Source organism: Nipponia nippon, unplaced genomic scaffold (assembly GCF_047370975.1).
Source record: "Nipponia nippon isolate SJK-2023a ecotype South Korea unplaced genomic scaffold, ASM4737097v1 scaffold_6, whole genome shotgun sequence".
NCBI lineage: Eukaryota > Metazoa > Chordata > Aves > Pelecaniformes > Threskiornithidae > Nipponia > Nipponia nippon.
In genome coordinates, this window is record NW_028262380.1 from 80,898,471 (window position 1) to 80,914,319 (window position 15,849).

Here is a 15,849-nt window from a genome sequence, read left to right on the forward strand (position 1 = left end):
CCTTCCTCCCAACAAGACAAACTAGTGGAATATCGAGGGGGAAACAGAGGACTGAGCGCACGTCTCTGGTTGCTTGCAGACCTCCAAAGAGCTGTGTTCTCTTGGGAATAGCTCTAGCGACTGCTGCAGATACCGTCCTCGCAGCCACAGGCTCAAGGTGCAATTGTGCAAGGGAAAGGATGATGTAGACAGCCAAGATATATCTTGGAGAGCTCCCATCGTTGAGAAAGAGCATCCTCCTTTTCCCCAGGGCCCTGTCCGTACGTCCATCAGCATCACAGGGGGTGGGAGCTGAACGCCTCTCTGCTCCTGACTGATATGGCAGGAGAAGAAGAGAAGGATGCTGCATCGGAAGAACTGCTCGTCAGTGCCTGCATTCTTCTGTTGCCCCAGAGGGTTAGAAAGGCTCAAATGCCAGCCCCGCCAGGACTGACACACCGAATCCTGGAGCGGAGGGAACAACGTCCTTGCTGGACAGGACATGCACCACCTGAGGAGCCTCAGGAGAGTGGCAGAGGCAAGTCCTCACCTGGCAGGGACAGGTAAAGACCGCATTGAGATGGGTTTGCCAAAGAGCCTTCCTGAAATGCATGAGACAAAGGTGCCTGCTATGGACTAGGTGATCATTGCAGGTCGCTTCCAACTGAAATATTCTATTCTATGTTCTGTCTTTGTCAAGGGCAGCCCAAGTCCCCTTATCGTCCTGGTTAGCAGCAGACGCTTCCAGGGAACGAAGAGAAAAACGGAGTAATAGGCCCACGGCCCCCAGGAGAGAGTGTGACGCCTCTCCGCAGCCCTTCACACTGCCAGACTGAGGGAAGAAGGATTTTGCCAAAGAAAGCAAGCTGAGGGCATGATGGCTTTGGCCAGTGGGAGAACCATCTTGCCAGACAGAGAATACATGAGAACACCCTGGAGGAAGATGAAGTAGGTTTAAGTTTTTAACAGCTGCGAACTCTTACGCTGAACTTCAGCGAAAAGCCTGATTTGGACATTACGCTGTGAAGAGACTGAAGTGGACTGGAGTGGTTCTAAAATGCTTTCAGGAAACAGACTCCCGTTGATAGAGTCTGAGATGTTTTCAAGTTGCACCATTTGATTTTTAAGAGGTCTCGGATAAAACCCGTAAGGACTGCTGGGAGCATCTTCGATAGAGAAACAAACCCCACCTCCTGAAACTCACACAAAAGAGAAGAGCTCAGGCTTATTTTCTGAACTTGTTTTCCTCACAACTGCTTGTCTATATTCCATGCCACCTCTAACAGGCCAATGTCAGCTCCCCTTTAGCTATTTTTGAGACTGCACCCTAACAAACTGTAAAACTTATTATGCCCTCTCTGCTAGTACAGCAGAGGAGAAGACTTCCTCCAGTGAGGCAAAGCATCTAATCCAGCCTTTCCAACTGGACATCAACTGGACCCTTTTCGTTCCTTTGAACACTGGAGCCTGACAATGCCAGCACAGCACACAGCGCTGGTAGTCAACCTTCCTCTCCTGCTCTCCTATTTTTTGACCTAACACGTTTTTAATCTTTGAAAGTAGCTGGAGGCGTTTTCTTTAGACTTCCCTATTATCTTAATCACTTGAGCAGAGAAACAAAACAGGTAGCCTACCTTACAGTCTGCTTTGCAAGCTTTGGTTCATAGAGAAAGGGCAACGCTATGTAAGATGACTGGGAAGTTACCCCATAAAACACCCCAAAGGTACGAAAGGCAACCGAGAGCTCACCAAGAGCTCTGCTTTTGTCCGAGCACCACCACCAAAAAAATCACTGCTCAAAAATGCAGCAGATGGAAGGGACCCTTTTTTTTTTTTTGAGTGAAGATGACAGAAGAGGGGTGAACAGTTTTGCGAGTGTGCCATGGCTGCTTTAAAGCAGAGATACAATGGAAAACTAAAAAGCTCCAAGAGGAATTGCTTGTGCTGACTGGGAAGAGATAGGAAAGAAAACCAGTTTCAAAACCAGCTGGAGCAGCACGTTTTTTTATATATACATATATATATTTAAAAAGCATGAAATATATATATATATATAAATATAAATAATAGAAGAAACCTCCTACTGGCATTTAGAAACTCTTTAAGCAGGGCTGACACGTGCAATGCTGGAAGTATTGTGTGTTTCTGAAAAGAGCAGTCTCTAAAATCAGGAGGACAAATGCTACACTTACAGAAGTATATTTCTCCTCCTGCGCTGCCCCAAGCAGACATAGCTTGTTCAGTGCGACAGCAGCAAAGCCTTATTCTTCATCTGTTCGTATGTCCAGATCCGACGGCCTCTGCTTCACCCCCCCGGATACATCAAGCAAGGCAACAGCTCGTGTGCACGCAGCAGCAACCTCCTGTCGGTGGGATATCGCAGTCACCTATTTTATCTTTGATCCGAATGCTGGAAGAGCAGAGAAACAGCTCCTCTCCTGCAGTGCCATGAAAACAATATCAGCATTGACTGACTCCGGTTCAGTACATAAAAATAAGTTATCAAGAGGACGTAATTTGGCCACATTCCACGTTAGCCTGTACTGCACAGAACATCAGGCGTCTACAGGGAGTTTTCATTTAAGGTGGTTCCTCCCCCCTCCTCAACCAAGAATGATAAAAAGATGACAGTGTTAGCCCAGAACAATAATTCACTGAGAAGATAAAAAATATAGCAAAGGTTCCTTTACCTCCTTGAGACGGAAAATGCAATAAGCACGAAAGCTGTTGATTCTTTCATTCTTTAAGGAAGCAACACTGGAAACCAGCATTGTAAGTTTATTACTTAAAAAAAAAGAATTGCTTCAGTATTACACTGTCACTTTATTTCCCTCCTGTCCATAGAGTAGAACTGCGCAACACACGTGCATCCACTACAGTGACAAGAAATCGCCGAGGGCAATTTCTGATTAGCATTAGGAAGCTACAGCTGCATTGCCATCCCGCAGCCTGCTGGGAGTTCAGGAGAGGGTTTCTTCTGAGTTTGAGCCTCAGATATCACCCGCCGCTCAGTAAAGCTCAGTCCCAAGGCAAGGAAGAAGCATACAAACCGTGGATATACTTGACTGTGAAAAAAAACTAGCCTGCAGTGATTTTAGGAAAAGGTTTTCCTGAAATAGGTAAAAGAAATGCTGTATTCAATTCTACTAGAAAGCCAGTAATTCCAGGGAAATACCCATTAAGCAATGTAAAGGCAGAGTTAAGCACTGAACAGGAACTCCTGCATTACATGCTGAGCACCATTTATCACTCTATGCCAAGAGGCAACTAGCGAGAACCTCTTACTTAAAGACACGTTTCCCATTAGCTAATTAAATTAAAGTCTAAATTTCGTAGTTCATACTTGCTCTTAAACTGACCTGTTTCATCTCGGCAGTTGCTGGGATGGGGGAAACACATCACATTACTATATACAGTCAGTCTTTCTGCGAGCAGACACCGAGCCCGAGTGGCAAAAAGCCTGTATAAAAACACGTTTGCTCCAGAATTCAACCGGTCACTGTTTGCCAGGAACGACATCAGAGTAATCTTTTAATACTCCAGCCAAGTGGTCATTGTGAGTCTTAAATCGACGTTTCTTCTGAGAAGCGGGTTTCTTCCTCCTCTGAATAGGAGCCTACAAAAAGAAATAAACAGTAGTCAAAAAAGATCTGCCCTCCAGCTGCGACACCTGACCCGAGGTGTGACGCTGCGCTATCATCACTTCTGCGAAGAGCCCTACTTGAACCAGGGGTGGGCAGGTGGGGAAGGTGCTTGCTTGTTTTTGCAAGAAGCAACAGCATTCAATTCCAATCCAGGCAGGGAGACGACCCTGGGGACAGAGCAGAGTCTCCGTATCTCGTGCACAGTAGTAAAGCTGGTGTTTATAAGTCAAGTTTCCAAATACGCCCATGCAGCTACGGAAGCAGGTAGATGCCCCATCGTTCTATCCACGATTACGTACTCAAAGGCACGTTTAGCGTATAAGGAATCCATGAGGAGCGCCTACATGAGGACAGGCATTAAAGCACCTAGTGTAGTGACTAGCAGAAACCAGGAACGAGTCCTGCGAGGAAGGGCTCTCGTGAAAGGACAGTTTGAAGCCCGTGAAGGGCTCTCGTGAAGGACAGCAGAAGAGGGAAGATATGGTATATCACGTACAAATAAATGCAAAAAAAAAAATTGTTTGAAGCCAGGAGGAAAGCATCTTTGGAGAGCTTGCAGCCATTTCAGCCTCCCAGTAAAACACGCGCGTATTGCAGTTTGGAGAACAGCGTGTGTGTGGTGGGAGGCACGTTACGTGGTTCCCATCAGGATTTCACAGCTATTTAGCAGAAAAGAAAAAGTTAACCCCCCACCCCCCCCTCTCCCAAAAAAGTAACTATTCTTCTACTCCTAATGTACTGCACTGCTTCAAGCAGAAGCTTCCACTTCGGAGCTCACAGGGATTTCTGGCATTTGCCCTCTTCTCGATGCTGCTTGGATTACACTGGCTCGAACGAGTTATAAAAACACTGAGTGCTGGCTACAGCATTGTTTTTTGCAATTTCTTAAAATTGGTCACACTTCCCCGAGCTACACAAAGCAGCTGCGCATAGGCTCACGAATTAACACTGCGGGGTCAGGAAGGGGGAGCCTCCTAGAAGGATCTGTAATTTGTATCTCTTACTATTTTCTTTGGTCCAGTTTCTTGCATGGAAGAAATACCCTGTCGCTTCAGATACTCTTCAATTTTCTCCTCATCCATAGAATCCACAGGAATGCTCCTCCACAGCTTCTGAAATTCTGAAACACCAAACAAACCCTCGTTTTATATCCCAGTGAGCAAACCCTGGGCAAAGCCTCCGTACAAAGGGAAAGAAACAGACTTGATTTCAAACGCTGAAGTATTCTGGCATGTCAGTCTGCGACTGTACGGATGCAGCGGTCACCGCCAGCAGGCACCCAATTAGCACAGCCTTTACCCACTCCAAACGCCAGATGCCCTTCCAAAAAAACCCAACAAAAAACTCAAACTCCAACTGATAAAACAACAAGACAACACCCCCGACACTTAATGGAAAAAGATGAGCTGATTCTCATCCCTGCTAATTGCACTCCAGCATCAGGAGCACCCCCAGGCAACACGTGCTTTTAATGTTAATTTGCTACGGAGCCTCTCTTTTTGCCTGGTATCTCTATAGCTGCGTAGACGTCAACGTGTTTTGTAAGCCTCAGTTCAAAAGATCTCGGTGAAGGGTAATAACTAACCATAAATGGCAACTTCATTTACACATCTTCAGCTGCCATTGTCTTGGGAGACTTGTCATCTCATCGTCCAATTTACTGAAGATTCAAGGCATTTACTTCAGTGGGTCTAAGCTCGTTTATCACTGTAATATAATACATACCGTGCTGTACAGATAATAAATTACTAAAATTCCTCTGGTGTTAAAAAGAAGAGAGATACCTTAAAAGCCACAGCAGCAGGAAAAAAGACAGAGACAGTAAGTCTTAATTAGAGCAGCTGCCATCTGCCTGCACCCTTTCTGCCTCATGTAAAGTTTCACAGAGCCTCTGGAATGCCTTCTCCAGGCAGCGGCTGGTACAATCCTACCTCCCTTCATTCCCCAGGCAGTAAGTTAGATATATCCTGTCAGCAGGTTTGGCTAACAAACTATAAATAAAACACGAGGCAGACATAGCAACGCAAGACTAAATTTTTCCCTTTATTTCCAGATAAATTTAGTATACAGTTGTCAAAACAACCACAACTTCTGCATGCTTAAAAAGCTGTCCTGTGCAGCAGGGGATGAAACGCTCCAGCGACGGTCTACCACAGATACACCGGCTCTAGACACGCTGCAATGAAACGGCGCTGCACAAAAGGCGTGCGGGAACCCAGACTTGGACCAATTCCCTTCCTAATGCGTCTTGTTTTTCGATGAAAGTACATGCTTTAAGTCTCAGGTCTTTCTTTTCTTCCCATTGCCAACGGTAAGGAGCTGTTTAAGCTTTCCAGGAAACAAAAGAAAGGAATTTTGCCAGTGAAGAACAACAATGTTCATTTTTGGTAATGCAGTGTTTTTGAAGAGAACTAAATCCCGTGAAAACACCACTTTTGGTTACATGGAGATAGCACTCGGCTTGTTTCACATACAGGCTATACAGCCCAGCGGGATCATTGAGACTGCAGTTTTCAGATAACTGAATGCAAGGACTGACGCTGTAGTCAAGACATTCTCCGTCCGCTCGTCCACGTTGAGTGTGATTCCGGGCTTTCGGCATAGCTTGCGGTGCCTGCTATCACAGATCATCTCTCACCTAATCCTGTTGCGGCAGGTGGAGAAGGTTGTGTTATGATCAAAGCTGAACAGGCAAGAGAGAGGTTTCTCAGCGATGAGGACTCAGGTTAAGCCTTAACAGCACAAGCCTGCGCAAGGGTGCTATCGCATCCCCCGAACCGAGCAGAAGATGCTCTTTCAAGATATTTTCTTTCTGTTCGTGACCCCTACCTGTCCTGAATACCCAAGCTGGACTCAGCTGGACACCCAGACCCAGCGGTGCTTGGAAAGATGAAGCAGACAACGGGTGTGCAAATGCAGTATCGCGCTTTGCGAGTAACCGTATTGCAAATTATGTGTTTCTGCAGTTCACACGCGAAGTGACAAGGCCGCAAATAAACGCATGACTTAAACAGATCCCGGTTAGAGGTACTTGAACGTTGTGTTGCGCTGTACGGCCTTTGGCTCTGCGCAGACTCCTGTGGGAGCTGAAGAGATGCAGGTCAGTCCTCCAAGATGCGCGACAGGCACGTGTACACGAGGCGATAGCAGATGAGAGACTTGATAATTCTAAGCTTTTCCATGACAGCATCCTTTTATTCATAATGTTCTGCTACCAACACAGATGATGTGTCTCCTTATTAGAGTTCATGATATATGGACAAATATGCCTCAGTGGGGGGAAAAAAAAAAAAAAGAAAAAAAAAAAAAGGCTGAGGATAGGTGCTTAAGGTTAAACTGGTCTACATTCTTCTGGGGAACAGAAGTGAAAAATTAAACACTAGAAAATAAACGGTCAGCTCTTCAAGGATCAACATGCACAGAAGTGCAGATCGCAGTTAATATCTAACCACAGCGTTCTGCATTTCTTGTAATGCAGCGGTTATGCCATCATTACAGCTTCACGTTTGCCTTTTAAACTTGGCCAAGAAATATGAATGCAACAGTCACCAAGAATCAAAACCGCAAAGCTAAAATGGACTTTACATACAGATAATTTAATCCACTAATTGGCCCCACTAGAGTCACTATACGGTATTCCGCAACTCCATTTAAAAATTCCTTCATAAATCAGGCTGCTTTCAGCGCTATTGCTTTGATTGCAGTAACTGCAGAAGAAGCTTCTTCCCATGCTGAAGCTTCACGTAGGGCATTAAAATACGTCATTGCCTAGGAAAGGGGGGAGTCACAACAACGCGGTCCCCCCCCACGGAAATACTCCGTGTTAAAGGACTGGTTCGGAAGTAAAAGCACAGGATAAAGGGGGAAAAGCATACAGAGCTGCCACCCTTCAGACGGCTGCGCATAGCTGTTTGCATTTACGGTGCCATCTAAAGGGAAAAGGAGATACATCTATCATCTCATCACAAAACCGATTCGGTGTAACACCAGACGCTGAGCTAAATGCAAGAAGTGAAGAAAGAGAGCAGCTGTCTGGCTGGCACTGAACCATTTCCACTTTACCTGTCAGATTTATTCAGAAGTCTCCAAGGACTATGCCCCTATCAGCTAGTGAAAGTTTAGACCTTGGGAATACGCTATCTGAATTATTGTGACATCCTCGCTGAAACATGAGAACCTATGGGAAAAGCTGGCAATAACTACAGCTCTCAAGAAACAACCCTCCACATTTGTAGCTGCGGTATTTTTGCGCCTCAAAATTCATACCCTTGACCCAAGACAGAAAGAGATTTCTCCAGCTTCTTTGAGGAGAACCTGAAATACTGTCACCTGAAATACTGTCACTGTCACTTGGTGTGGCTCCAAGCAAAGGGGGTCGCCGCTTGTTAAAAGCAGTAGCTCTTGAGAGGGGCCAGGGAGGAAGAGAAGGCACGCAACCACCCGATTACTGTGCTCCATCACCTCTGGAGCAGCGTCCACGCTTACGGCTGGCCAGGCAGGAGGATGCGGCGGACTGGCCTGTCTCTGGGGAGGGGAGAAGACAGAAAGAAAAATGCTGCGATGAGCTGATGTGTCTGAAGAGCAGACAACAGTGACAGAAGGCAATTCCTAGAGATGGTTTCAATATACCGGAGCCATTTTTTACAATGCCTTTCTTTTCTCTGTGGACAGGGCACAGAGAGTTCAGTCCTGGTGTGAGGAGCGGGAAGGGGATTGTTGGAGCAGAAAGCTCACCACATGCTGGCCTGCTTCAGCCAGGCACGGAGAACAGGTTCAGATGCACACATTCCTGCAGCGCACATAACCGTTACGATTACAGGGCACATTCAATTTTCCTTCTCTGTGTCCTGTCAACTGCTAGGTGATCTTTACACCATCAGAGCATGGCGAAGGTAAGAGACTCTTCTATCAGAGCTGCTACACTATTTGATAGATCAGCCAGAACAAGCGTATAATAGCTACGGAAGAAAAAAAACTGTCCAGCAGTGAAGACAGTACGGCTTCACCTGACGGCAGCAGGCTGCATGCAGACAAGCTGACAATTTCTCCTACCGCTTAGGCTGCTGTGACAAGATGGAGCCCAGAAACCCCCCCCGGGGAGAAATTTCCAAAGAGTTTCTGGCCAAAGCAACGCAGGTGCTGTGAACCCTCAAGGAGGCAGGCGCGTTTTCAGCGGAGGTTTTAAGTCTTGATGCCAATGGCGATCTTCCCCAGGAGAGGCAGAAAGATGTGAGCCCGGTACCCGGGGCAGGCGCTCGGTGTCTTGCCTGATGCACAAATCCTATATGCAATATCTTGCAATTTGATCGCTAAAATACTGTAACTCAGAAGCTTGACAGAATCAACGCTACTCACAGGCTGCTTCCTTGCTCCTCCAGATAGCTAACTTCTGGTCTTTCAAGTAATGAGAGGAGGGAATGAGACCACGAACTGATTGAAAGGCCAGTTTAGACATTTGCTAACATTTCCAGCATCATGATGTCTGCATGCACAGGCTTAAAACAATGAGCTTTGACCAGCAGTAACCAACACACAGCGAAGCAGAGGGCAGCATAACAAAGATTTTGCAAACACCTTCTCTCTCCGAAATACCCGAGGGCTAAGGATGCACGGTTACCTCCACCTTACTGCACCACGAGGTGCCTCATATGCGAAAACAATTTGCGCTGACATTCCCTCGGTGATTATATACACGCTCCCTTTCTATAAACGCTTACATTTGGGAAACAAAGTCATGGGTAAATGGCTGCACGGTGACTTCAGTGCAGCTTATTCTGCACTTCTGACTGCCTCACCTGCTCTTGCAAAAAGGATGAGATGGCTTCTGGAGATAAACTGCCGTATCACACTGGTAATAAAATCTGCCAGAGATTAAAAACAGCTTAAAAATCTTCACTGAGCTGAGCCAAAATCCGAGCACAGGACAAGAACAGACAATAACAGGGCAGAAGGGAAGAAACAGCTGAGTAGCAGGGAAGATGGAGTCCTGCTTCGTAACAGTCCCAGGGAGCACAGTACTAGATTTACAGCAGAAGGAAAAGGTGCTCGATATTAAGTCTGTGCTGCCTCTGGACCATCTTGGAATTCAAAGCCAGAGCCATGTGTCATCACTGATCCCAAGCAATTTTTATACTGTTAAATTCAAGAAGCTTTGGCCATTCTTTAAATTTCTTCAAAGGTGCTTTGGAAGAATATTAAAAACTTGTATAATTAAGTACCCAAATTTTTAGGCATTAAAATACTTCCTATATTGCATTCAGATGTGAAAGATACCATCTCTAAGAGTTAAGCAATCAGACTGGCTTTTCAGCATTCAGCCGGCACGGGGTGAAAGCTTGGTTCACAGGCAAAGTGCTTAGCCCCAGCACAAAAAGGCAATGCTTTACTTGGCTGAAGCACCTGAAATCTAGCCCAGCTTTTATAAACGCTTTCAGCTACACACTACTGACAGAAGATTAATTAGTCAGGAAGTCAAGAAGGAACACATGCAATCTGAACCTTCCTTGGCTAATCACATAAAAGGAAGAACAAAAGCCATTCCTTACTGCAAAAACCTTCTCCGGTACCCTTGAGATCACGATATATAGGTACTGCACCACTGCTGCAGTACATGAGGATTTATTTTCAAAAGGGGAGAAAGAAAAGCTTGCTCAGCCATCAAAACAAGCATAGTAAGGGCAGAGGGAGGCATTGCCAGAAAGCTGTTCCTCCCGCTACTTCAGACGGCAAGCTCCAAATTGCCCCGGCAGCTCCTCTTTCTCTGCTAACTACTGATGGAGCTCAGACAGCGATGGGAGAGGATTCCTAACTTTTAGATGGTATTAATCTCAGCCGACACGTGTTTGAAACCGGAGAGTGTCATACGGCAGAATCATGCACCGAGGAGCGCGGAGCCCTTGTTTCTAAGGATAAACATTAAACTAGAAACATATTTTGAGCTGTCATCAGCTGCCGGATCAAAGAGTCTGCCAACACTTCAAGGCTTATTTCGAGGTCTTCTAAAAACTTCGTTTTAACGTTGCTGGAGATAATGAGCTGAAATAGCACTGCTAACGCAGAAACGTGTCATAACTCATCCTGTACACAGGCAATTCTGCCAATGAGTCCCTAAGAGACATGCTTCTGGTGCTCTGGGAAGAATTGTAACGCAAAACTGCTCAGGAAGGATGGGTTTTCTTCATCACAGGGTAACGCGGTTGGAAAAAGGACCCGTTCCAGCTGCAATAAGTAAGCGAACCCACTCAGGGATGTTTTAAGAGTTGTGGCATACGCAGGCAGATCACAAAATTCACAAAAGAGAAAGTATTCTTGCCCCCTCTCGGAACAAAGCATCATCATCCGCATGAAAAGAAAAACCAAAACCAGCAGGAACAGAACAAAAACAAAAATCCCTTTCTGCTCAGATGGGAACATGCTGCCACCTGCGGATGAAAGAAAGCAAAGCCACCTTGAACTACAAACACACTGCACACTAGCGATCCCTTCACTACAGACACTGCAGGCTTAAACGCCTTCCTTTCTCAGGAGATTGAGCCAAACGGCTTAAACTTTTTGTTTCAAGGGGTTTTAGAGGTTGTTTTTTTTTTAACCTTTCCCCCCCTTTCTCAGCAATAGCTTCCATTGCTCGTTCCTAAACACAGATCAGTGCTGGGCGTGCTAAAATATAACGTATAGGAACAGCCTTGGATTTATACTGGCTACCTGATGAAGAGTTGGCAGATGTCTCTTCCTACGTCTTAATAAAATGGGCTCTTTTATTAAATTTTACAGTTAATCCTGGAGTTATTACAAACTAGGAGCAACAGGGTAGAGATCTCCCTCTGATAACTCTTTTAGGATGGCTGGGTGCCAGTTATCTGGAAAAAATTGCACAAGGAGAAATGATCAGCAATCGTGACTGTAATACAACCAGTAGCTGCTAAAAACTTAAAAGCTTTGTCTTAACAGTTACTGCAACAGGACTGATTTCTAAATGTTTTGGCCATGTTCGGATCCCTAAAAGCTGTGGGCTGATGGACCGAAGAAGACACTATCCGAACGGGATGACAGCATTAACGGTAAACTCATAGGCATTTGGGAGGTTAGAAATTCCCCAGCGAATGCAGACTAAAGGCTTATAGTTCTGCATTTCACATATAGTTCCGACTGCCACTATCAAGAAGCGACAGAAATTACGGTTTAAAAAGAGATTCACTTCAATATTTTGAAACAATTTTTATATTTTTAAATGCTGTAGATGTCACATCTACTTAATTACCATTGTGGAAGAAAGCTATTATTACTGAGAGTACAAGTGTGGTACATAACAAGTAAGTTAATAACACACATTTCCAGTTGCTTAATTCTGTTGAAAATAAAGAGTCTCTGAGATAGTCAAAGAAAAAAAGAGCTTTATGCTTTGTCCTATGGTCCTGTAAGAAGAGCAGTGCAAGTTTCTATCAAAACTCTTCCTTTTCTTTTTTTTTTTTACCATAATGTGACATTATATGATAAGATGGCTTTACGTGGCATCTCACAAGAACAATGTTAACAACAGAAAGTGTTCAGTGTCGTCGAGTCATTTAACAAGAGATCTTCTGACACAGATTGCATTCTCCTTTCTCTACTTAGAGACATCTGATGTTGGCATAAATGTCATTATTGGAACGCGCCTCAATCTGTGTGATTAATTTCTGTGCATAAACAGGCACATTGCACCGGCGGCTTTTACCATGATTTGTTGGACAGAAAACGCATGCTGAACTTCTGAAGTCCCCAATCGACTGCAGCTCCAGGCAGCAGCACTACCCCACACCTGCGCTCTCCTCCCAGTTGTAAACTACCCCTTTTCTCAGGACTTTTGCTCACATCTCCTCCCCGTTTGCTTCCTCCTTCTATTCCGTTTGTGGCTTCTTGTCGCGTTCACCAATAAAAGGCACGTGATTAATAAACTGGAAAAAAACCCAACAAACTGGCACCCAGAAGCCATTCTTTTGGGTTTTTTTGGCTGCCCTTTACACAGCAAAACGTTAGATGCCATTTCAGTCACCGTCAGGTGATTTTTAGTCTCTTCCGTACCGCTACACTTGAAGAGAATTGTTGGATTCCTGGTGCCACGTTCCAGCGTATCCATTATAAAACAGAGGATATTACCCCTGAACTCACTCGCTAGTCTTGTTAGCCTCCTGTTAATATAAACCATTCCGCTGACATCTGGATACACCTAATATTTCATTACCACCTTAAAAGACTGCTACACCCGAAGACTGCTTATACATATAGGTGCTTAAGATGAATTCAAATCAACTATCATGGAAACTTATGTAAACAAACACCTACCTTCATCCACAGTAAACTGACAGCTCTTGTCATTGTAGAAAAGAATTTTCTTCTTATCAGGGCGATTAACAAAGATGATCTGGTCCCCTAAAGCCTCGAAAACAAATGCAAAAGAACAACTCAAAATCACTTTGTTTCCAAGAATAAGGATTCCAACTTGAACAACAGACCCAGATCTCGTGTTACAAAAAACACAACAAACTAGAGAGGCAGCAAAGTAACCGGCAATGAAAAGCATCCAAAGCAGACACTGACGATAAGTACCCTAATAAATCAAAGATGAGATAGGGAGGACTGAGATCAAGGTATAAAAGCAGAACTAAATGCCTACAGTTGGAATGTGGGAGATCAAGAGTCTTTTGTGAGAAAGAGCTTTGACAGCTGCGCTGAGACATCGGGCCAAATCTGAAAGTAAAGGATGAAATACAAAAAAAGCTACAATATTACATCTTCTGAAACAGCTTTTGAGTTTTCAAAAGAACAGAAACAACTCATGAGAAACTCTCTCTTAGCCTCTACCTCCCCTTGGAGAAGCTAACCAGAATGGGTTTGCTGAATCGCAGACACGTGCTACTCACCTTTATAGCTTTCTGTGCGTTGGGCAGCCCTTCCTCAATATCTTCCAAAAGGATTCCTCCCAGCCCTCGCTGGTCATGCTTGTCCAACAGCCTGAGCAGAGCCTTTTTATCTTTCAAGTTGTACTTGGGTTTGAAAGCATACTTCCCATCTACAACTTCTATTTTCGGATTGTTGACTAGAGCCTGTAATAGGGACATAAATTTTAAACCTTGAAAAAGAGCACACGCTAGTACCGTTTTTTTCTAGTGTGCTTTTGAGAGCAGCTAGAGCACATCAGCCACACATTACAGCAGCCAGTTTGGAGGTTTGAGTCTGAAATGGATTTTAAATCCTTGGATCCTAGATCCACCGGCCTAGGCGTAATTCGCCGCAACATAAAGCACAAAGCACCAAAGGAGGCTTAACATCATTCACTTAATGCCTTTGGGCTCGAAGGTTCGGGAAGCCTCTTACGGCAGAAAGCCACACGCATTCCTTTTTGAGAAAGGAATGAAAATAAAAAAGAAGAGGGAACGCAAAAAAGCGTGCTTTGGCTGAATATAACGTGAAAACGCACAGCTCGGCTTATCAAGCTCGGGTCATACGGATGGTAGGAATGTGAAAGGCATTAACCTCGGATGAACAAACCAGGAGTCAGTCTTCCCCAACTGCTGTCAACTGGCACCAGCAGCTGTAGAAGAAATTGAGAAGAGCAGACCTCCTGCACAGTAGGGTTTTACTTATGATACCAGCTTCAGAGTTGAAGCTGACCGGAAATTCATGGACAAGTGAAATGATTTAAGATATGCTCTGAATCAGTTCTGCTGTGCAGCCAGTACCACAATGGAAGTTCACCTGTAACAGAGGGCAACTCTACTTAGTTTCTTCTGCAGATGCCAGCCTGACCCTGAAAGGAGAAAGAGAAGAGACACAGAAAGAAGGAAGGAGGGAGAAAACACCTGTAACAGAGACGGTAACTAACTTTGGCGCTGCAGGGTATTGGTTCACCTCTTCTCATCCAGAAACAATTCAGTGATAATTTTATATACGCTTCTTGGGAGGAGGTTTTTCATTCCATCTTGATATTCTGGTTCATTACGGAAACAACCTGGAGCTACCTTTTGAAAGACTTCAGCAAAGTCAAGCTTCCATCACAACTAACGCTGCCAGACTGTAGGTTTCTGAATCCTAGAATATTAGTACTGGTAGCAAAGGAATGCTACAGGCTGCATTACTTAAAACCATCCTAGTTGTACTATGCAGAGATTTTTTTCCCACGTTTCAACAGCTTCTACTACTTTGTTCCGAGGATTTTAAATAAGATCTGAGCAAAACCAGGTAGGCCAATGAAGTATAACGACAGAATGCAGTATTTTGCCTATTTATTAATCTTGAAATTCCATGAAGACACTCAGATCAATTAAGCTTGAAGATGAATACGGTGGCAAGTTACCGTGAATCTGTTAAGAACGAAACCTAGCGTCTAGAGTGAGACTAATTAACTCCAGCAGTGGAATTTGCAGATCTATTACCCCACAATTTCAGACATAAATTTCACATCAGAATTCTTCATTTCAGTAAGTAACAAAGAACTGTAAGCCTATGAATTTTGTGCCAAACTCCTTTGGTTTAGTTAATTTAACATCCTCGACATTGGAAGAGGTTTCTGCTTGAAATTTTTTAAAAAGAAATTCCTTAAGAGAAACAGCTTCTTTATATAAAATTAGTAATGAATAAATTCACTTGAATAAAATACACCCTCTCTGTAACAATTCCAACAGGTCCTTAAAAACGTCAGAATAGCTTTCATTTCACAGTTACCTCAACAGCAGGAGGTACAAGACAGACAGACATGTGAATCCATGTACGTTCTTAAAGGGGGGATTATATATTTATAGAGCTTGTAGTTAAATAAAGGTGTATAATTCAGGTTTATCATAATCCTTTATCTCTAATTAAAATCTAAACATATGCTTTCTTTACCTCGCTCATTAACCATTGTTTCTGTTTGAGTCCAATATCTAAATGCTGTGTTTCATCCAAAATCTCTTCTAGGGTTAACGGATGTGTATCACCACGCTGGTGCCGAGTCTGGAAAAGTAAATAGGCTCTATTAGAATTCTGTATTTATTTTATTCAGCCACTCCATTATCATAAAGTAACTAAAATTGGTATAACATGACGACAAAACAACTTTTGCAAAACCAGGATAGACGCAGTACACGTAGCACGTGAGTTTCAATTTAGGGTTTTTGGGAATATGAGGAAAAAAAATTAGTACCGGCCGAGATTGATGACAAAGTCATCTGTCAGGCACCAAATTACACGTTATTTTGATAAATAGCTCACG

The 15,849-nt window shown here is 44.1% G+C and overlaps 1 protein-coding gene across 11 annotated transcripts in view; it reads right to left on the reverse strand.

Moving 5' to 3' along the window:
* GTF2E2 (general transcription factor IIE subunit 2) overlaps window positions 1-15,849 on the reverse strand; it is a 33,038-nt gene that overhangs the window by 3,966 nt on the left and 13,223 nt on the right. For 4 of the 11 annotated variants that reach the window (XM_087737978.1, XM_087737975.1, XM_087737976.1 and 1 more), the window contains 4 exons: window positions 15,483-15,590; window positions 13,520-13,702; window positions 12,942-13,035; window positions 8,154-11,044 (listed from right to left, as the gene is read on the reverse strand). In XM_087737978.1, the coding sequence (XP_087594104.1) occupies window positions 10,731-11,044; window positions 12,942-13,035; window positions 13,520-13,702; window positions 15,483-15,590 (699 nt within the window). In that variant the 3' untranslated portion in view covers window positions 8,154-10,730. The other 7 variants (XR_015700139.1, XR_015700140.1, XM_087737979.1 and 4 more) reach the window with 7 other exon arrangements.